We start from the raw sequence: 24,338 nt of genomic DNA on the forward strand, positions 1-24,338 counted from the left end.
TCACTTCAATTCTCATTGCTGTCACTAAGAATAAATGTCTACATCTTCCTTCCAGGCTTTTACCTAAGCAACCCCTAACGTATGTCCCTAGCGACATTTCCAGTGGTTTTGCACCTTCACTGTTGTCCAGTGGTAAGTATCTGTGCTCTTGATAGTAAGGGAATACTACGAGTAGGGTTTATGAACAGCCACCTCTTTATTTCATGTTCAGCAAATGTATACTTATCACAAGGCAGAGGAATGTTGCTGAGTTGAAAAAGAAACCACAAGGAGGTGTAGGTATTCATGGGTTTTTGTAGACTGAAACGCCTATGGAGAATTTTCCTTTTTCATGTTTTCGTTTACAGCGGAGCTGAACAGACTAAATGTCAGCATCTGCAATGTAGGTATCTGCACCTAAGGTAGCCATTGGTATTTGAGGGAGAAAAACATCAATTTATCTAATCTTTAAGAGGATGTCTCAAATAGGTCAGATGAATCATGGTCTAAAAGACTAGGTTTCTCTCTACACTAATAAAAAGAGCAGAAGAAATGATAGATGTTAACAATCAAGTGAAAATAATTTTTCCACACTTTGAGACAAAGTGTTAAAAGATTCCTTATATGATGTAAGGAACAGCTAATACAAGTTTCCAGCCAAAAACTTACTATAAATCAGCTCTCCTGTAGAATTAAGAAAGAATACTTTTTCTTCCCCCCCAGGAAAATTATAGAAAAGCTGTATGTCCTGAAATAAAATGACAGTGCACAGGAAAGGTAACAAAAAATGCTGTTGTGAGGAAAATGAAGGATAGGAAAGAGAAGTGGTGTGGTATCTGACATATATCTCCTAGATATATGTCCTGTCTAAAAGCAAAAAAGTAATGGCAATGGTAGTTGAAGGAGCTGAGTGATAAACATGCTAAGAACAAAACAATATGCTAAGAACAAAACAAGGTCCATTTCTGTAGGGTATGCCCAGCCCCTGCCCTGGAGGGATGTCTGCTGAGATAAGGAGATTGCACAATCGGCCAGCAGGACTCCCTGGAAAGACAACCACTTCTTTGGTCACAGCAAGAAAAGTCAGATCCAGAATCCTTTAGGAGACCCTATGCAGATCCTTGGTAACCCATTGGCCCTTACCCCCTGGCACCCATCCCCTGTATCCCTATAAAAGCCAGCCCTCTGCCCCTGCGAGACGGAGTTGCTCGTCCCTGGCTCCCCTTCGCCAGTACGGACCAATAAAGCTGCCTCGTGGGGAACAGCTACACGAGCCTCTCGTCTCTCCCTGGTCCGGCCTGGAGGCTGCCCTGCAGAGCTGAGCTGAAATCACGAGCTGACAATCACTAAAGAGCTGACAGCTTCTGCAAGGGCCCTCCTGCCAGCAGCTGAGGGAGGACACCGGGCCTCGGGAAGGCGATTCCTTTTGGGACCATCTCTCCAGACCGGTCACAGCTTCCTCGGTCAGAGCTACTGACCCATCACCAGCTGTAATACATTTCTTCAAAGATTACAATATGAACACAAAGATACTTTCTGACTTAGTTAAGAAAGAGCTATTTTGGAGACCCCAAATACCCTAGCCAAGAGACAGGACTAGTGACACAACATGTTACTCTTGTCTTACCTCTATAAAGAAGAGACTAGCTGCTGATGTCGGATGATGGTACATGTAGGCAGTCACGAGGATGGCTGCAGCCACAATGAGGACCAGGACCAGAATGCCAACAATTAAGCCGGCATGAAGTGTTCCACTTTTCTTCTCCGCCGCACTGTCATCTGTGGAAGCTGCACAAAGAGCACACTTAGCACAGTAACTTATGCCTTACCCATTCCATTGCACAGATGGCAATTGAGCATTTGCTTTTTCTGTGTTACATAGACCTCATTTTCTACAGCCCATGTTGGAAAAAGATGTTAGATGTCTCTTTTCTGCAACTGGATACTCTCATAATCTTAATGAAAAGACTTTCAAAGGTTTCACTGATTTTAATTCAATAAATAATATTAACATCCTTTCTTTTGGATGTAAAATGGACAGTCTGAAGATCTTAATTACTTTCATAATAAATTTTGCTTTGGTTTCTTTATGAAATTATTGCAATTGTCTCACAGACAAAAAGTACCAACTGAATACATTTTTAACATTGCATTTTTCTTTAAATATTCCATTTGAGACATGCCACAAACCCTTGTGAGGTCTAGCTATTAAATATATTCTGAAAGCCTCATTCATTAGCTTGTAGGAGAGTTTGGAACCACTCTTTGCAACTGAATCAGAGAGCCAAAAGTGCAACAGATGGATCCTGCAATATTTTGATCTTGGTCTGAATGGAACACTCATCATACCAAAGTATTACAGAAGACCATCCATTTACTAAACTTGATACCAGGAGGCCACTCATGCTATGCCTCTGTCAGGATAAAAGAGGGCTGTCTCTGTCACACAAGCAACTTGTCAGCAGTGCTTCCAAATAAGTGACTGAAAGTCTTTCAACAACAGCATAAGCTTTGGGGGAAAAGTTTCTTAATATATCAACCAACACCTGTAGAACTGCTTGTTCTTCATCATACTCTTCCATAAAAGAATTACTGGTCTGCCCACATCAGCAGGCAAAAGAGCCATTCAGAAGTCCTAGGTTTAAGAAACACCAGTAGAGGAACACAAACTTCCATTATTCTCCTAAGGGTTCTTCACCCCAGGGCAGTGGTCACAGCACCAGGCCTGACAGAGTTCAAGAGGCATTTGGACAGTGCTCTTGGGAAGATGTTGTGACCCTTGGGGATGGTTCAGTGCAGGGCCAGGAGCTGGACTTGATGGTCTTTGTGGGTTCCTTCCAACTCAGCATACTCTGTGAGTCTGATATTCCCACTGCTTTCTGCTTTTCTAGAAATCCTTCTAATCACTTCCATGCCTTACTCCATATGACACCTGTCTCTGGTCTTGCTTAGGGAAATTTTCTTTCATTTCCACTTTTAAATTTCCTCTTACCACGCTTGTTTGGCAAGCTGGCTATAATGAAAATCACTGATATCTGCAATCATCCTTTTTGCTGTGCCATCCCTTTGACCTATTTGGTTGTCTTAAAGTGTTATGTTCTCTGAGGTCAGGGACTCACTTTTATTTGTTCTCTGAAGACAGGTATTGGGTTATGATTATCACTTCAAACAAATCACTATTATTGTTATTAATAGTAAAAACAACAATAACAACAACAATAGCAATAAGTGTACATGGTCTTTTACTATTCATTTGAATGGAGTAGAACACTCCATGCTCATGTTAAAATAGAGAATTGGAAAATAATAGAAGAAAGGCATATTGATGCAGGTAGTGGTAAATGCCTTGTGTGAGGGGCAAAAAAGAGGAACAGTTAATGTGAGTGAGTGTTACAGCTCATGCATCCATGTATGGCAGCACATTTCTCACCAGACCAAGGAAGGCTGCATGGCTCGTCACCCAGCAGATTGCATGGCACAATTGCAACAATAGGGAGAAAGGGAAAATGAAGATGCATTATCTTAGCCAAGACATGTATCTGACTATTACTCCATGGAATAGTTATGGATCTTTGGGGGCAAAGAAGGGATTCATGTACATATCCCTTGTTTTTGTCCATATTTCCTCAGTCTTGATTCAGGACAGTCAAAACCCCACAGCACTGCTCTACTCTTTCCCACAACATCAGCGACACTTTGTGGACTAAGGACCTGAGTAACAGAATCAGAGGATAAAGAAAAAGATCCCAATAAACTGGGAAGTTAACTAGGGTGTGGGAAGCATTAATGATTTTAATAAAAAATTGCAAACATGATCCCCACTTAGGTACAGCCTAATCCTGAATGTATCTTTCTTTTTAAAAGTTCATGAGTATATGTTCACACGGGAACTTCAGTTTTAATTGTAATGATTTTGGACATGAATTTTGAGTTTATGCATGAACAGGTCCAAGAACCAGGTTTCTCCCTGACTAAATCCCACAAGGGGATTTCCTTTGCTTTCTTGAAGCTTAATTCACACAAATGTGTAGGAGATTTTGAAACAGAAAAGTAGCGTCAGCCCTGTTTGATTTTATTAATTTTAAATTTTTTTTTTAGCACACTACATACAGTGAAAATTCCCAGGCCATACTTTATATTGAATTAGAGGAAAGGAGATAGTACCTAGAATCTGGAAGTTCTATTTTCAAATTTTCAAAATTGTCCCCCAAAGGGTCGTTAAAATACTTCCTAGTAGTTAGAGCACTAAATAAAAAAGGATGCAAAATTCATGGAGCAGACAGGAAAGAAAGGTGGCTCAAAATAAGGCTCCTCTTATTTTCAGACAGTAGAATTTTTACTTGACATAGCCATTAATACTCAGAGTGAGAACAGATGAATAGAAACACCAGTCTTAGTTTCTGTTCTTGCACTGCAACAATATTTAGTACTTGTACATATATTTCAAATTGCCATACAAATGGAAATTAAGGAATTGAAAGGCCATCAGAAAAGGCCTGCTTGATTGTACATCCTCTTGGCTGGACTATTCCCACTGCTGAAGAGTTAGTTGTGAGTCACCCTACTGAGAAGCAACTGCTCCCTCAAAGGAGCAGAGGATTCATAGCTTGTTCGTCTCATAATTGTCTTTTTTACAGTTTCATACTCTATACTTCAATGTCACATTTGTGCATCAAATCTATTTTGTCATTTGTACCCATTTTCAGGCTGATTTGCACTAAATGAGCAATTTGTATTGTTACTATGTTATAGTTGAAGACATAACATCATATTCTGCATATTAAAAAATGCTGGACTTCAGCAAAGGTCCTAACCACTCTGAAAAAGTCATCAATTTAATCCCTTTTGATCTGATATTTTCTCAGCTTTCAGCATCTAGCTTTGCAAACTAGAACATCATCTCTTTGAAACATCACAGGTGTCAACTGCCTGCCCAGATTTCTGCTAATAGAGGGTGGAGCTCTCGGTGGACATCAGTGCAGTGGGCAGAATGCCAAATGCAAAATAATGAAACAAAAGAAATGCTTTCCTTAAATTACAACAAGTTTAAGTAACTTGTAATTTCCGTAATTGAAATTCAGTCCATTGACCCCAGGGCTCAAATACTCATGAGAAATTGATTTCACTCTCTTTGCACAGAGACAATAAACAGTGCTGTCAACATTGAAAATACTCTTTGCTGCAAAAATCAACTGTCAGTTCTTTTAAAAAGCCAGCAAGGGAAATAGATGAAAAAACAAGGTATTGGAAACTTTTTCAGGTGTAGAAATCTTACTAGGATTATCACAGCACATCTGTTGTTCCAGGCAAGGCTAAACCCATGGGAGGCTATTTGTTTTATGACCAACCCTTTCCCAAAAGGAGTATTCTCAATGGAACTTTCCCCAAACTTTCCTTTTCTTATGCTCAAGAAGCAATTGTTACATATATTTATAGAAGAATAAATATAGAAGAAGAATATAAATATAGAAGAAGCAATTGTTACTCTATATTTATAATGCCTTCTCAAACTCTTAAATGCATAAAACTTTTAAGCAGAAGGAGCCTGTTAATATCTCCAAGGTCAGTCTGCTTCTCATTAGGTGCTGAATGACTGGATGGAAAGAGCAAGTAGCTTCTTTTTCCCTAATATAAAGGCACAGAATCCAAACATGAAATAACTGTTCTGCTGCTGGAATGTTGTTTAAAAAATAAAAGTGAAAACACAATAAAAATGTTCTCATTGTTTCCATGATAAACACATAAAGACTATAAAATCTTTGATTTAAAATAACTGTAGTATGTCTCCAGTTGCTGTTGGGCTAGCTTCTTTTGGAGTAGGAAAACAAAAGAACTCAAGTAATGAAAATCTTGTCTTGCCATGGCACACAGGGAGTGTGATGCTGACTTTAACAGAACAAAGGTATCTACAGAGACTGCTTTTTAGTGTTTACGAACTGCTACTTGCTGTTTGTAAACACATCGAGAATACATTCTCAACATTATTTTTCTCATAACTGCATATTAACCCTTGAGGTCTGCAAAATAATGAAATAAATTGTTTTATATTATCTAAATGTAAGGTTTATGAAAAGTTTCCACTGTGATAGTTTTCTATATGAGAAAACAAAATTGTGATACACTCATTTACACCTTATATGATATGAGATGGAAAAGAGTTTAATTTCCAGAGATTACTATCTCTGTCTGTGAGAGCAGAGATACAAAATATTTTACAGGAAAACTGAAGAAAAATAGACAAACTTCTGGTACTTCCTGGCTAGAAAATTTCCTTTATATAAAGTGAAACAAAAGGGGAATGACAGACAAAAAAGTAGAATTTCATTGTGTAGACTTGGAAAATAAAATTTTGCTTCTCCCTCCAAAAACCATGGTGTTCCTTTTTACTCTTGCATTTTGATTAGATGGTAAAAGACCATCTGGAAAAACACCACTGGAGTCGAACCTCCAATGCAAACTCACTTACATGCCCATGAATCATTAAGGGATAAAACAATACCTTATTTGACCCTCCTGACCGACACACAAAGCCAGGGATATAGATGATTTAAATAGCAGCAATCAGCCTGAAGATGACAACTCAGCACTAAACTTTGTTCTTCTCTCCCCTTTTTTTGCCAGAAGAATGAATTTTATACTTTTTGATCTGCCAAAGTGCAGAAACCTTCTCTTGCTGCATGATCTGGGATTAACATGCAGCTACAGATCAAGTTCACTCACCAGCCCTCCACCCTATTACGTATGTCATTTCTAGCCTGGAAACTGCATCACTCCTATTTGTGTGACTGCGGGTTTGAGTTAATAGGCTCCTGCCAAGAGGGAGGACATAATGTTTAGTACAGCTGAGCACACAGGGTTACAGGTACAGTAAGCTCAACAGAGCCACCAGATTTTTCCCCTCTTCTGGGTTTCCATTTACATCTGGAATGTGAATCTACCTGGAGACTCCTTGCTTTATGGGGCAGGTATGTGGTTCCTCAAACTCAAGCTTTTTCCCTGTACATAATGCAGATTCCTGAAAAGATGATTGATGACCTGTGGGAGGGGATAAGGGAATGTGTAGTTGGAATGATTCTCCAGAGACTCAAGGGAATCCCCATAAAAATTTTCTCTCTACCTACTTTAGGAACAGCATGCTCTGGAGTTCTCAACTTATTCACAGTAATGGTATGTGATTTTCTTGATTTGCGGGTTCAATCCCTTAGCATTTGTTAACATTTTGAGGTTAAGCCATTGCTTTACCTGGTTTCATGATGATTTATAAAGTTATGGCTCAGCTAATGCTTTAAAAATTGATTTCCAATTGCATGTAAGAAATGAAAGGTGGTCTCTGAGTGAGAATATTATGAACTATAACACACAAAATCAGAATTCAGTGTCTGGCTTTGCTATCAATTTTCTGTAGGACCCAGGGCAACTCAGTAAGTCTCTCGAAGATTGATCAACTGCTTAGCGTAGTAAATTGATGAGAGCACATTACAATCAAATCCCTCTGTTTATAGGATGACAGTACTCTAAACATGCGAGCTAAGGGCTTTGATTCTTCTGCTCTAAAATATCACCTAATGCTACAACAGTTGTCATCTGTACTAATTCTAGTTTGAGCTGATTGAGACCATTTAAGCCATTACAATACTTAGTAGCATCAAACAGTTGGCATCATGAAGCTCAATATTGTACCATGAAGGACCCCACCATTTGGCCTGAAAAGGTAGCTGACTCAAATCCAGATGAGCAAAAAGTTAGCTATTCATAAGAATTTCAATTGTGTCACCCCACTGACTCCTCTTAATCCTACTGAAAGCAAACACAAGACAATAAGGTAAATCAGGCTGTTCCTGTCTAATCCTGTGTCTAATGCTTGTAGAGTTACTCACCAGAGTACCCACCACAACTTTGGGAGACAGAACAACTTTAGGTACTTCAATATCAATGCAAAATGTACAGCATTATTAGCCTTCCTTCACCTGGCCTTCATTTTTCCCATTCTTTACAGTAACCGATGCACACCGATGTCAAAGCAGTGTAGAGAAGATTGGAGGAGGCTACTAACTGCAAAACTGGGTTAACTCCATGTAGAATAGGAAGTTAAAAAGACAGAAGATTACAGGATCTTTGTGTGCCCCAGCTGTCACACTGCCATAGCACTGTGACAGCAAAAGGAGCAGATGATAAGATAAAACACGAAGTAAAGCAGCCTTTTCTTAAAAGTTTATCCAGTTTTTTACATGTAGCCCTCCTTAAGATCCGCATTTAGAGCTACATGGGGTTTTCACATTAACCCTTTGATCTGGTACAAAGTCAACAAAGTGTAAATGTGTAACAAAGTCAGCAAAGTCATAGCAACTGTAGGAGTAGGATACCATATATCATTTTATATCTGTCTTAGAAAACCAAAGAGAAACTAAACTAGTAGGCTGGACGTCGATATAAGTTGAAGTGTCTACATCTAGCTGTTCTGGTTTTTTAACATCATGCTTCTTTAATGTGATATAAAATACTTAATATGATTAAATCCTCTCTTTTTCATGAGAAAAGAGTGGAAGAAAAGGTCTGCATCCTGGCCTGCAGGTTTCTGGACAGGAATGGAAACAAAACACATTAGCTAGGACACCCTGAAGAGAATTATTTAAGGAAACCTTGGGTGCCTATGAACAAGATGCCCATTCTTAGTATGCAATTTAGATTTTTCTCTGTAGCTGGTAGAGTTTTTCTCTGTAAAAAAGAGTTTTTCTCTGTAGCTGGTAGAGTTTGGCACCCCTATAGAGTAACATATCCCAATTTGGGCATGTCTTTTAGCATGACATTAATTACTTCCTCTTGCCTACTGCTTGCCACTGGCTAGGAGAAAGGCCTAAAAGAACAGTTTGTGGCTTCCTGGCTAACACCAGATGAGATGAAGCCTCTGGAAGATCATTTCCTGTGGCTAGGGCTAAATTCTGCCAATAAAACAAAGCCATATCCTGTCAATCTTATCTTATACAAAGTCCACTTTAAAACATTTTTAAGCTACCACAAAGGTTATGTTTATAATTTTTTAATTTCTTATGTTTTACTTTAAAATTTGGGAAGACTCAGCTAATTCATAGTGACTTGTCAAGTGGAATCACTTGGTTTTGGACTGTGGGGTTATAATAACTTCATTTATGTAAAAAAAATACTTGTTTTGTCTAAAAGATAGGCTTATTTCTTTGGTGAAATAGTTCTAATTTTCTGAATCATTTAGCAAGTAAACATATTAGAAAGAAATAACTTATATGACTCTTATCAGGCTGGGGTTAAACGTGTTGCAGCTGGAGTTCAGAATACACAAGAAAAAAAGGACTAAGTTTTCTCCATAATTTGGAACAGCTCAGACTACAATTTTTAAGAGAAATTAGGAAGAGAGATGACTAATGGAAGCTTTCCAGACAGAAAAAAATATATTGGAAAAAATAGTCTTGGGTAAGTTTATCACCATATATAAAGTGTATAAAAGTACCCTTTTTTCCAAAGCTTCGTCTACATTTTGGTAATTTCTTACTGATTTTCATAATATCTCAAAATCAAATTAAGCTCTATGTAGTACAATTGTTAATCCTGTTAGTACATCCCTGTTAGTTGTATCTAGACCATCTTTGAAAATGTCCAGATGAGAGTAAAAATAGCATGATACTGACATTTCCTAGAACTACATATGCTGGGATGAACTTGTTAACAAATAAATGAAACAGCTTTCTTCCTCAGGCAGGTTTTTTTTTTGCACAGATTTCCTTTTTTTGAAACAGAAATTTCCATACACCGGGATGAATGACAAGTGTAGCATTTGTTTGATACCTGCTGTCCTACCGACATAGATTTTCCTTTTGAGTTTTAAAGATGAAGAACTGTGGGTGACTCATAGCAATCAAATAATCACAATAGTGTCTAAAGAGGTCAAATAAAATGTCTAGATGTGCTGGCCAATCATCTAAATCATCCACCAGAGAGTTCTCAACAATAAAATACTCCATTATGGGATAGCCATGGCCAATTTCTCACAGTTTTTATGAAAAATTAGGCTTTTAAGCTTTTAAGTCAGTTGTGTTAAATTTTAAGAAAATGAAAAAACAACAGAATCTAAAATTAATAACAAAAAGAATATGTACATTTTTAGTGCTGGATATCTCTTAGAACTTATAAAATGCTTGTTATTTTAAGGAGAACCAAGATATAACAAAAATTGTGATGGCATGCCAGCTGTGTTTTAAAATGGTTTAGGCATGTATGTAATAGGCATCTGTTATGTCTGTAAAGATAGAGAGCAGGCAGAAGAAACAAAACCAAGCAAATTTGAAATGTATTAAGATATGACACAAAATTGCGGATGGATTACAGCACAGCTGCAAAAGATTTTCTTGTATAATTAAAAGGTCAAAGCAGTAAGACCAGAACAAAAAATTTAAATTTACAATATCTCGTTTCAAAAGTTCTAGACAAAGGTAAGATGCAGAATTTCTATGGAATCCTTTTGTTCTACATAACCAGATATTGACTGCTGTCACCCAAGGACACATCAAACTATAGGCAATCAATGATCAAATATATCTTTGGTTTTCCATTATAAAGGGTTCCCTTTCATTAGAGTTTTAAAGGATTTAGTGTGAGAGAGTAAAGACCCTGTATTTGTGACTTGGAATAATCTACTCTTTATTAAAGGCTGACAAACCACAGAGAATCAAAGCATGTGCCTGCGGCTGCAGAGGTTTTATCTGAGTCTAATCTAGGGGACACTGGGAAATTCAATGCGTAATTGAAGATTCATCAAAAAGAACTTCTCAGATTAAAAGCTACGTTAACTGTGTGAATGAGGAATCCTAGAGTGTTGCTTCGCTTTTGTGTTGTTTGAAGTAATTTTCAATTTTTTTAAATTTCAAGAATAAAAGGAACAGCTCAAGGAAAATGAATAATCACATCAGGTGTTGGCTTGTCCTCCTAAAATGCAGCAGATTTCTCCGTGGAAATGAACTTTCTATATATAACTGATGCCTCAAACCCTACACCTCACCTACCAAGTAGGCCAGAGCCATCCATCTCTAGCTCTAGGATTCAACACTTTTAAAGAGATTTTCTTTTCAGATCTTGGGCACAGAATAAACAAGTGAAAAAATAATCCTGTTGCAATTCCTAAACTGAAAGAAACTTGGACGTGTTTTCTAAATCCCACTTTTGGAATTGTTTTTTATATAACAGCATACTGTTTTGAGCTGTGTATGAGATGCTCATGATGGAGAGCTGCCTGGTCCTGGGTCAGCCACCTGCCACAGAGCGTTGGCTCACAGGGCAGGGTGTGGGCACAGTTCAGCCAGGAATATGCCTCCTGTACAGAGCAGACATGGAAGAGGAGAATGAAGTGCTGACTCTTGACCTCTAAGGGCACTGAAGCACTTTTCACAATAAAATAAAAAGCAATTTGATTTGAGGAGAGAAAGAAAGTTTCAGGGACATTTTCATAGACAAAATGCCTAAAAGCACCACCCTGAGTTTGCAGATCACCTTATTCCAAGGGATCACTTATGTGTCAAAGCAATGTCAAACAACACCACTGCCAACAAATGGACAATTAAATGCCCAATACAGCATGTGACCAGCCTTGCTGTGGTTAGTGACAGCAAAATGACAGAGGGGAGACTGGCAAGGAAGAGGATGACAACTGCCCCCTGTGCAGTGAACAGATCTCCAGTTTGAGGGAAGGAGAAAATAATGGCTGAATATGACTGAAAAACAAATGAGAGCAAAACAGACCAACAAGCTAAGTGGCAGCTGCACTCTGTTTTTTAAAACTTGAATAATTCTCTGTGAGGGTCCTGACAAACTGCTATATCTCAGCTGTTATGGACTGCTGTATGTGGGACCTCTGCCTGTGATGTTGGGGTCTCCATGTAAGCTCTAGGTCCAAACCTAAGCTATTTTGTAGATAAATCTATATTCAGTCCCATCTCTGATGGTGCATCCTGGACCAACATCAAAGGAGCTTGTCTCCAGTCCTGTCTATGGACCATGCCTCCTTGGATGGGCCTTGGAGCTGTTTATCCTTTTGCTGCTGCAGAATCCCTGTGTAGACCTGGTTCATCATCTCACCTTCTCTTGGACCACTGATGGGAGATGCTTCCTCTGGTCCTTCCTGAGCTGTTGGCAGCTATGCCACTTTGCCACCTTGCTGTTCCCTTCCTGCCTTGCCAGCCTGTCTTCCTGCCTTGACCCTGGGTCTGCCTCATTGCTGCAGACTCAGCTGAAGGTCACCAGATCAGGGCTGACCCCAGTTTCTTCCTCTGAGCTGCCCTGTTCTTTGCCTGTGCCCATCCCCTATTCCTCCAGGAAGGGGAGAAGAAGATAGAATGCATGGATTCTTTGGTGAAGAAGAACCTGCACACCTGCAGTCCGATCAAGCTACAAGTTCATGAAATGCTGGTATGGACGTGGTTTCACCTGACAAATATGTTTCAAGAGATACGTCTGCTATAACAGACTGGTCAAGTATTAGGAAAAAAGGACTCAAAGACAGAGATTTTAATATGGCTGAAACAGATAGTATTGTAATGCCGGTTACGTATACCAGACAAAATCAAAATCCTCCTGTATGGCAACCTATGGACCATCAAGTTATCAAAGATTTAATGGATGCAGTAAAGAATCATGGACTGGGAAGTCCATATCAAACAACTTTTGAGAGTCACATTTAGCAATTATGATTTGGTACCTTTTGACTGTAGAAGTATTGCCTCGACAATTTTTACAGATGCACAACTCCTGCTATGGGATGCAAGACGGAGAAGGGCACTTTGTGAACTGAGAGAAAAATACGCAGGAGGACCACATGCAGCTCTCACATTAGAGCAATTGGCTGGTGATGAACCTCATGCTAGACCTGAAGATCAGGCAGTGGTTTTGCCTTGAGATGTGCTTATAGATATCAAAGAAGCAGCGCAAACAGCAATCTTACAAATTCCACCAACTGGAACCCCAGAAGGCATTTACACAGAAGTAAAGCAAGGTATTGCTCTAACTTTTACCTCATTCGTCAATCGTCTAAAACAAGCCTTGGACAGACAAGTCAGTGATGAAGTGGCAAAACCATATCTGCTACAAGGTCTTGCTTTTGCAAACGCTAATGCAGAGTGCAAATGTATAATCAGTGCTATACCTGGTCAAGCGACCATAGCTGAAATGATAGAAGCAAGCAGTAAGGTGGGCACACCTCAGCATGTTGCAGCAGTCCAAGCAAATGCTTTTGGACAAGAACTTGGAAAACTTCTTAAAGAGCAAGTAGCAGCACTTCGTTCAGATCTACAATGAAGTAACTTCAGAAGTAATGGCAGCAGAACCCTCAAGAAGGCCATGCTTCAGGTGTAGAAAATTTGGATACATCTAAAGATTTTACCCTGAGTCTGCAAAGGATACAAGAGTACCGAATCACTGCTCAAGGTACAGCGCTTAGAACCTGCTTCAACAATCTGCAGGATCTACAGTAGCTCTTAGGAACAATAAATTCAAACAGGACAGAGTTGGAGAACACCAATGATGGACTTGCTTCAGTTTTTGACTTGCTAAGAGAAGACTCTGACATCATGTCTCCCAGGACTCTTACTCCTGAGGCTCAAAAGGCTCTTGACAGAATGGCAAATGCCAAATACTCATTTTTTGGAAAATATAAAAATATCCATCTGCCAGTGGATACATTTTCCAATGCGGTTTTTGCTTCCCTGCACACAGGAGAAATAGTGAAACATGCATGTCAGCATTTTCTGCAAGCATTTGCATCATTAAAAGATAAAAACAAACAATAGTCTAGCTTATATAGCAAAAGAGCTACATAAATTCTTAATGAGTTAGGGTGCATGTCACTCCTTCGGTATTCCTCATTCTCCTACAGGGTAAGCAATTATTGAAAGAACACACCAAACTTTAAAATCCCCTTTTGGTTAAACAAAAAAAAAGGGGAGAGGCAGAGGCTATGCCTCAAATGTGCTTGAATAAAGTGCTGTACGTTTTAAATTTTTTAAAAACAGTTTTTTTCCAGAATCGAATTTGCTTATAATTAGACATTTTCCAACACCATATAGGCAAAGGCAAACCCTTTGGTTTCATCAGAAATCCAGAGACAGGGAAAATTGAAAGTCCATCTCAACTAATAACCTAGGGCAAAGGGTATGCTTGTGTCTTAACAGGTGCATGACTTAAGTGGATTCCAGCAAAAAACATGAAACCTTTTTAAGTCCAGAAACAAGCAGGAATCGACTCTGGGAACATGGAGGTGAGCACGCAGACGTGAATCAGTGTCAACACTACTGTCGATGCCACAGACATCAGTTGTCTTTCTGTGCAAGAACTGTGGACTGAGTCTTATGTAAAAAGTGGGAAAGTTAATGGTGTAAATTTTGTATGTAAGAGTGTGGTAGAAGCTGTGTTACAGATCAGAGATTCCTATGTGGGATAAAGCTGTTGAGAATGAAGCTCAATCAGGTATTACACCTGTGCCTTATCATCTCACTGATTGCCTTAAGCAATGCAGCTTTCCCAGTAAAACAACCAAAAGAAAATGTCTGGGAGACTCTGGCCAATGTATCAGGCTTGGATACATCTGTCTAACTCGCTCATGCTGCCACACTTGGCTACCTGTTCCCTTGACCCATGAGAGAAACTTGGTGCTCCCTGCTTGGAAAGGCAATCAGAGCTAATAATATTCCCCTTTATATCAGTGGAAATATGATTTATTTAAATTTGCTCAGCAAATCATCTTCTGCTTTCATAGACCATTCTGAAGCCTTCAGAAATGAACACACATCTTCCTTTCCACCTCAGCAAGGTCTACTTTGGCAATGAACATAGGTGCAGGTGATGTTTAACAACTCAGTCCTATTCTAATAGGGGAATTCTCATCCACTTCAAAGGGAGAAGGAGCAAACTTCAGGTCTCAGTCCTTGCACTCACAAAGAAGATGACAAAAGCAGTCCCCTGCAGAGCCTCATTTAACAGGGGCTTTTATTGGTATGGCAAGGTGATCTTACTAACTTGCACAGGGAATGTGCATGGAGAAATGTAGGATCTCTGCTAGCACAGACATAGATATAAAATGGGTATGCTTATTAACAAAATGTCATGTAATAATTCACTACTATGAATGACTTTATAGCACAGTATTATTATTTACAACTAGCACCATATACTCTCTTAATACAGTTAAATAAAACTGCATTATTATAGTCAATAACTGTATTAATACTGCATTACTAGTCAATAACTGTATTAGTACAATTAAAATTTACTTAATATGTCCATAGTTGAACCTGCTTTTGTATTATAGAATTATAAGAAGAGTTGTAAATGTTTAGTTTCCTAAGCAGTTCCTAAGCTTATTTGCCCTACTTATCTTCCACAGAGATGTGGGATGCTGGAGTCCCTTGAGAGTCTAGTAAAAACTATTTCTACAATCTGATTTTGATTAATGACATTCAGTGGGGAATAATTTGACAAAGTACTGACACTATTTACAGACCAAAAAATATCTCTTACCTCCATTATCTTTTAGGTGCAGTGCTATCTTGGTGTCATCTACAAAGGAAATTCACAGTTAGCTGAAGGAAAATGCATTTTTCTAGGTCATGAATCATTTTAGTAATCAGTTTCTAATGTCAGGGAAATTCCACAACAAGAAAATTATTTGGTGCTCAACTCAATGAGAACTAGATTGTGGTGTTTCACACTGAGCACTACATTTTTTTACCACTAAAAAAAAGCATTTATGAGAGTGTTAAAGTATCCAGGAGGATTAAAAAAACTTGCAAATAAGGGTATTAGAGTCTCTCTCATAATGTTCATTAAAAACTCATATCTGTTACATGTTCATACATAGCTTCAGCATCCTATCATGTTAAGGACTATATGAACCGACATATGAAAATAAAGTAAGACAACGACTTAGTTGCTTTTTGAAGCATCTTGAAAAGGTCTACTAATACTAAGACCTATTTACTTCCGTATCCCTCTTTTTCTTGTGAATTTCAATGAACAGAATGCCAGAGAATATTCCTTTTAATGCAGTCCAAACGCTGCACTGACAGTTTCTAAACTTTTATTGCTTTAAACAAAACCAGCCTTTCTTATCAGTAGATTCCCACCTTGAAACACCTTCAGCTCAGATTTTCCTGTCACAGGCCACTTGGAAAATCTGCCTGTACCTAGTACTTTTTCTTGTGTTAACATGCAGTTTCAACAAACAGATACACACATGCACACACACATTTATTATAGATGTTCCTTGATTAATCTGAGTTAGCTTTCTTGCCCAGATCAATTTCCTCCAAAAGCAGAAAAGCAGGATATTCCAAGCTCAAAAAGGCAAGATTTAAGCAGCCAGTGGTACAAGGATGAGGACTGACCCACCTTTACTTACCCAGTTAATTCGGTTCAGAAGCCTAGAGAAACTATTTCACAATGAGCACTACATGAAAAGAACAGTGTCAACTGACTGAAAAAAATGAAACAGGCATATTTCAAAGAGGTTTTTAGTTTGGGTTATCTGTAATTTTCACCTGGCTAAATAGAATCCATACAAGAATTAAAAATTCATTAAGTGTGTGTTGGGAATTTCTTCTGGATTTAGCAGGGACCTTTACTGCTACTGTTTCAGAAGGTTTTGGACTATGGCCTGAATGTAAAGGAACATGAAATCTCAAGCTTTCTAGAAGTCTGCCTGACTTGTCCTTGCTTCTCCAGCAGCATCCTCTCCTCCAGCCCTCATCCCCCTTGCACCTTACTGGTGCAAGAGTGAGCAGTTTAAAAGCAGTAGCAGAGAGAGCCTTGACTGCAATGCCCAACTCCTTCTTCTGCTCCAGAGGGAAAAGGTCATCATCAACATATACTTAAAGGAAATAAATTTCTTTCTAAGTTGTAAATCACTTTTTTTCAAGTGTAAATATGCAATGTGTACATGTCACCTTCTGTGGGCAGGCTAGTTGGCAGGTGGGAAGTAGTGGATCCTCTGGTGGTTGTTAAAACTCTGAACCTCGTGGTGGTTGGCAGAAGGGTGGTGGTGGAGTACAGAGGTGTTTCAGTTGTGTCTATATTCTTCTCACAAATCTTATCTTTTGACTGTCGGGAAACAACAGAAACAAGGAAAAGAAAATTAATTCTCAGTGGAAACTGTCAAGAGTGAAGAATTTAATCATGGACAAGCTGCTGTGATAAAAGGAGTGAAAATAAACACTCTAGATCAAGAAATTTCAAGAGTTTTTTCTTTTAATTTTCCTTTTTTTTTCCTTTTCCCCTTTAAAGTACTCTATGCAGCATTCATCAAGATTTCTTTTTCCATTTATCTGCAAAATTTACAACTCTTAATTGTTAATGACAAAGTTTCAAAGTCAGCCCAGACTGTCAAACTTATTTCCCTTGATCAGAGTTTAACATCTAAGTTCATAATTTAGATTTTCATTCTTCTATTATGAAAGCTCACTGCCATCAATCGAGGTGCCATAAAATATGTTAAAAACGGTATGTGGGAATTAAATAGTAGCTCTTCATAGTGAACAATGTGTAGTTAAGTGGAGCATTTAATTAGGCTTTACATGCAATTATTATGGAGGAACACATATATATGCGTAAAATGTGTGCATGTATTCAACCGATAGAATATTTATTTACTATAATAAAGCAATCCATTCACTATATACCTATTAATTCTACATAATATTAAAATGTCATATATCATTTGTCTACAGCAATAATTATATAAAACATAATTATTATAAAATGTAAAAAACAACAATAAAAATATTATAATATATTAGCACACTATAAATAACAATCATCATCATACAATAATTTAACATTTATTTGCTTGGGCAAATATTTTGATACAAGTATAGAGTCCACTTGCTTCTTTTTTCCTCCCAAGTTCTGGACATTTTAAAAATTCTGCGGGTGCAATGAATAATTTCTTCTATGGTTCACACAGTTTTGCAGGAAAATACATCCAATTATCTTGCAGCAAATATGGGAACTACATCTGACTCCTGCTGTCTCCATTGATTTTAATGAGAAGTGGAGTACTGCAAATATTTATTTCATTTTATTGAGATCTGGCAGTCAAAACCCAGTGGGCATTGTCTTTCTTTTAATATGCACAGATATTTCATTGTTTTTTGTTTTACCAGAAACAATTTATTACATTAAACAAAGGTCCCAGTACCTGCAGGATAATTATTCTTTAAATGTCTTTGTATTTTTCTTGGAAAGTACTGTTAATTTCACTGATGCAATGCAATCAAAATTTAGCTCAAAGTTTATATTTAAAATAAACCTTACTACGAAAATCCTCATTATTCATCCTCTTGAGTGAAGGCATCTAAAATTAACCATTGTGTGCTAATTATTAATCCCTCACTGAACTCTAGCAGTCAGCTCAGGCATAATTCTGAAGATGCCAAGTAAGATGTTGCTTCTACTCCAGAGAACCCAAAACCCGGACAGTGAACTGCCACCAAGTAGCCTGAAACTGTACAAATTAAACTATTAATTTCTCAGATACACTTATCATATCAATAATTTCCTCTCAGATCATGTACTAAACCTTGGAGCACCAGCTGGACTGGAAGAAGAAAGGAGAAGCAGAATGGGAAGTTACTGTCCTGCAGAGAGGTTTTTGGACAGCTTCATTTACAAGCACAACTGGGTCCTAGCTAATTATAATCTAGATTAAAGCAATACAAGGGTTGTGCACTATAACAATATATGCTCCCAGTCTATTTTATCTTATGTTCTTTAAGAGATTACTCCCCACAGACAAAAAATCTCTTAGAAATTTTGCTTTTAAATCAGCTGATGACAAACTGCAAAGCTGAAGCTTCAAGGCCATGTAACAAGGCAGTACGTGGGTTGCAGTTATTTTGCAATTACAATTATAAGAAAAAAAATTTCTTCCATTAATCTGGATTTTTATAATTACTTCTCTTTGCTTCTACTGAAAATAAAACAGAATGTGCTTTTCTAACTAGACACTTGGGGCTATATTTTGCCCTGGGTTTCACCTAACATTTCAGAAGGTCTATGTTGCTGAAATTCATGAGGAAATTCAGCCTGTTCAGCAAAAATGGAAAAATAACCCTTTTTTTATGGCCACCAGAAGATTAAAAGTGCCATAAATTAATTTGTTCCTATGGCCACCAGAAGATTAAAAGTGCCATAAATTAATTTGTTCCTATTACCACAATCCCAACAAGGAAAAAAAAAAGGAAAAATGAAAAAAAACCCCAAACCCCAAATCAAAAACACTTGTAAAGGGGCTTTTAAACTGGAAAAGAATCATCATCATTATATTTATAAATTTTTCTGGAAAATGAACTTCTCTGGTCTAGGAGTACCCTAAATAATTTTCAGAGGAGGCTCATGGTCCCTATTTAACATCCTACAACTACTAGAGTCAGGTAACTTTCTCATCCTCTCACTGCATCTCCATGAAAAGAAATCAAAATGCCATGTAGGTTGGTCATGTGAGGGCTTTAAATTTTTTTTTAATTATTATTTTTATTTTATCTCTTTGAATTAATCTGTGTACTTTCTTTATTTATTAAATGATTTGGCCAGATTTCACAATCAAAATGGAATGCCTGTTTTTCACTTGAGAATACTCTGGCAAAGGGTTTTCAGAAGAACATCACAGTTTCTTCCCCTTTTCTGGCAAAAGTCCGAGATATAAAAGAAAATCAGTGCAGGGGCACTGTTTTGGAGGAGGCTTTCTGTTTTTTGGGGTTTTGTTTAGTTAAAGTAGTTTCTCAAATATAAAATTTTAATTTTTGTCCATTTTATTCCCACAAATGGGGAGTGAAATTGCTCAGATTATTCTTCTTTGTTATGCCTCATAGAATTTCCCCTGAATGATAAATATAGTATGTCTTTGGCCTTGAAACTAGGCTTTATAATCTGAATAATTTAATAAAAACATCATAACTATATAAATTGCCTCTGATGGGCTGAGGATGTATACTACTCACATACCTCTTCAGGACAGCCACTGTCTACCCAATCTTGCCGGTGACGATCAAATCCACTGGAGCATCTTTAAATGATGAAATAGATAGGAGTTGTCCAGATGGAAAGAGGAGGGAAAAAAAGAATAAAGGAAGGGAGAGGAACAGAACAGAGTGACAGAAAGAATAAGTAAATGATGTGATTTAAAATCCATACGATTTATATGGTATCACTTTTATTCAAGATGCTGTTGCTTACAGTATGAGTCACTGCTTTAATCCATTTCAGTGAAAGGTGTTTCTATGAATGAGACTTTATTTTAGATTTAAAATTTATTTAAAATTTTTAAATAGGAACATCTCCCTTCCACTGGATAATTATTCTTAAGATGTCACTGACCCATAGCATTTTTAAGTTTGATGTCAATCACACTGATTTAATTTAGCTTAGTTATTATTGTCCAGACTTCTTAGCCAGGAAAATTTAATCCCACAAAGGATGCAGTGAACCAGTCACTGGGTTTATCAGGCAAAGTGATCTGAGACATCAAAATACACATATAGCCATCTGATCAATGTTCACAGCTCTTCTGAACACTCTCCATGACAAATAGAGAACTCTGTAAAGCTGCTTCTACCTCCTCTCTAGATGTGGTAACCTTAAATTTTCTTATCATGTTTCTTATCAAATTAGGTGACTTTAATAATCTCTTTGCAATATCCTTTGTCTTTTGCTATACGTAACAAAGAAATTTTTAAGAAACTTGTAACACTTTAGTATAATGATTCCCCTGGAAATCCCCATCTCTCAAGAGTGTTATCAGTGATTGTAGAGTAAGTTTGTGTTTCTTAGACAACAGGTAGCATCACAATCAGAAAGCATTATTAAAATGGCAAACAAATAACTAAACCATGATGTTCGTTTTTGAAAGAGATTCTTCCCAGCCATGGTGTTTTTAATTTTGGAGGGTTTGTTTTTGGGTTTCTGCATTCGTTTCCTGCAGTATTTTGTTATGAGCCAGGGTGTTGTCGTTTGGCACCTATGGTCGTAACTCACTTGAATGTATGAAAACAACTTCCTTGCTGTCTTTTAATAAGACTAGGCAAGCAAATAAGGCCACTGTTATGGTTAGCTGTATTTAAGGGTCATTTTTTGGTTTACAAAGAATTGAAAGATGACAGGACATGTCAAGTAATACCTACTTCAACCAAGTAGACAGGTTCATTTGGAAGAATGGAACACTGGAATTATTTTTATAGTGGGAGAGGATGTTACAAGAAGATGTAAACAATGGTAACAACACACTTGGGGTAAGAAACATCTCCATATAATTATTCTGAGTAGAATCTACAAAGACTTTGAGAAAAGATTTTGAGAAAAATGTTCATTCTCTTCTTATACCTGCATTGATCCCATTTTGCCATTTGCAATATTACTGACAGAAATAGGCCAACACTAAAAGGTGTAATTTTTCACATACTCTATAGCAACTAGCTTCTCCAAAAAGCTATGGCAGTTAAGAAGAGAAATGTCCAAACCAGAAGAGTATTTCAGAGAAATACAGGTATCGCCTTCCCAATGCATGAGGCCTCTAACACAGGAAGGACACCAACCTGCTGGAGCGAGTCCAGAGGAGGGCTGCAAAGATGATCACAGGGCTGGAGCACCTCTCTTATGAAGACAAGCTGAGAGAGTTGGGGTTGTTCAGCCTGGAGAACAGAAGGATCCAGGAAAGCCCTATACAGACTTTCCACACTTAAAGGGAGCTTATAAGAAAAATGGAGAGTGACCTTTTAGCAAAGCCTGTAGTGACAGGACACAGGGAAATGGTTTTAAATTGAAAGAGAATAGATTAATATTGGCTATAAGGAAGGAGTTTTTTACAGTGATGCTGGTAAGTCACTAGCATAGCCTGTCAAGAGAAGTTGTGAATGTTCCATCATTGGAAGTGTTCAAGGTCTGGTTGGATAAGGCTTTGTGCAACCTTGCATCTCCTGGAAGATGTTCCTGCCCCTGTCAGTGGGGCTGCACTGAGTAATCTTTAAAGGCTCCTTCCAACCCAAATCGTTCTGTGAATACAGACCCCTGGAAAAGTGTTTTCTTCTTGAAGTGTGAGTGAATCAGTGCTGTTCTGGGAGCTCAGTGCTTCTTCTCTTCTCTGTGGTGTTCTGTCTCCATGAATGTTTGAAAGAACAAGGAAAAAGCTAACTAAGCAGAAAGAAAGGATGACATGGCATTCCAGGTATGAATAGAACATTTTTTTCAGTCTCCACTACTTTCCTCTAAAATGTGAAGAGCTTCATTAGCAACTTCTGTGCTCATCTCAAAGGAGGACTGGACTGATTTTCAGATATACCAAATACTCATAAATCCATTACATTTTATTCATACTGCTGTGGCTAAAATCTAATGGGTTTGAGGATATGCAGTACACCAGGAAACCCAGCCAAATATTTACACATGAAATCAAGCTACTCCATAAATTCCTCCACTTGAGGCAGTTACTGCAGTTACATATCTATGCTAATTCAAACCCAATGTACTTAGAGCTAGTAGGGATTAACAAACCTAGATTTTATCTTATATCTAAATGGTGTCAAATTTAAGGCTCCAAAGATTAAATGAATGAAAATGTATCCCAGGTGCACTCATTTACAGTTCTTAAGTCTTTTCTTACAAACTAATGAATTACAAGGGTGAGTAACATTTCTGGGGTTAATTTTTTTTCACTAGGAATTAGCCAACCACCAAAAATTGAATGCAACATGGACTTGGAATGGCTCTTTCAAACATGTGAGGCAGTCTTGAGAAGATTCTGACTTAAAAAACATACATTAAACCCTGGGCACTGTTTATGTAATGTTTTCCACTGATGCATAGTGAGTCCAAACAATGTTATCAGAAAGCACCTTTATCAGGAATGAGATAATCTCCTGGCAAACCTATTTGTGAACTTCCTTTGAGGCATATATCACTTGATGTCAGCCATAGCAGCTACTATTGCTGCCTTGATGAGTTAGAATTCTGGATACTGTCATTTGAGTGCAGCACCCGCTTTACTGACTGCATTTTAAAGACCCTCATTTAGTAGTGTGGTGATAATTCCCTGTTGCCTTTAAAACATTGGAGCAGATTTGATTTGCTGTGCTGTTTATGCCATCTGTCAACATGGATATTTCATAACAACTTCATTTTCAAGTGATGACCGAACTCAGCCCCTAGGAAAGCGATAATAAAGATGTTCTAGGAAATGAAAATTGGGATATTCATGAAATGCAAGGAATTTCAGGATTTATGTGGAACTCTGGAATACTGGTTCAGGGAGGAAAGGGAGAATTAATGTCTCTGCATGTATAGCAATGAAGATTTGGCATAACTAATGCAGCTGAGTAACAGGAAAGCTGTCAGAATCCTTTCAGTGAACTGTATATAGCCAGAAAGGAGCTGGAGATGCCATCTTATCTAGCAAATGCCATTTACCTGTATTTGGCAGAGAATACTTAAATGACAAGAAATGTCCATTCAGTGCATGACATGAAATGCTTCACTCCTTTTCTTGAAGAGAGTTCAATGAGGATTGATGATAATGATAATAGTAATAATAATAATAATAATAATCATAATAATAATATAACCTGTAAACAGAAAATTCATCAACGTTTGACCTGTAAAACCTAGAAACATAATGGAAAATTATTGGGAAGGAAAGGGGCAAAGTCTGCATGGAAAAATCTTTTCACCAGGTTGAGATGGAGTAGGACAATCAAGAGCATTGAAATGCACAGCACATCCTTTAAACCAATAACTTCCTAGTCATTTTGGCTCTATAAAAGCATGTAAAGAATGGATTTTTTGGAAATGAAAGGCATTCCAGAAATTTGAAATGATTTTGTAAATATCATGTAATGATTTAGCTCAGTTAAAAGGTTTATTAACTCAGCTAAATAAAAGGTTAATCTGGAAAATTAAATAGAAAATTGAACAGGTAGAACTCTTTTCTGACTTCAACCATTAAGGAAGGACCATCACATTATGAAAAGATTAAGACAGTTGCTAGGAAGTTTGAATCACTAAAAGAAGAATTAGAACATTTTAAAGTAGAATTTCTTTCCAAGGTGAGATAGGAAGTAAAAAAAATAAATATAAAAATATATATAATATTTAAAAAGAAAGGAATTTTTTATCTGTCCAACTGAAAAATACTTCTAATTGTAGTGATTTTTGGAGGCAAAAATGTTTATCTTTGTGCTTGGTCTGGTTTTGCCTCCCTTTATCACAGAACAGGCTCCAATTCGGTTCCTTCATCCTTCAAATATCACTTGCCCCACTGTACTTTCTGGAGAAAGACTGAATTTTCCTTCCTTTGTTATTTTCCA

The 24,338-nt window shown here is 37.6% G+C and overlaps 1 protein-coding gene across 1 annotated transcript in view; it reads right to left on the bottom strand.

The window, feature by feature from the left end:
* PLXDC2 (plexin domain containing 2) overlaps positions 1 to 24,338 on the bottom strand; it is a 261,533-nt gene that overhangs the window by 16,028 nt on the left and 221,167 nt on the right. The window contains exons 10-13 of the mRNA XM_082298661.1: positions 19,990 to 20,050; positions 16,935 to 17,088; positions 15,511 to 15,549; positions 1,607 to 1,767 (exon numbers count right to left, since the gene is read on the bottom strand). Of these exons, the coding sequence (XP_082154787.1) occupies positions 1,607 to 1,767; positions 15,511 to 15,549; positions 16,935 to 17,088; positions 19,990 to 20,050 (415 nt within the window). The remainder of the gene's footprint in view (positions 1 to 1,606; positions 1,768 to 15,510; positions 15,550 to 16,934; positions 17,089 to 19,989; positions 20,051 to 24,338) is intronic.

This window comes from Coloeus monedula, assembly GCF_965178545.1.
Source record: "Coloeus monedula genome assembly, chromosome: 1".
NCBI lineage: Eukaryota > Metazoa > Chordata > Aves > Passeriformes > Corvidae > Coloeus > Coloeus monedula.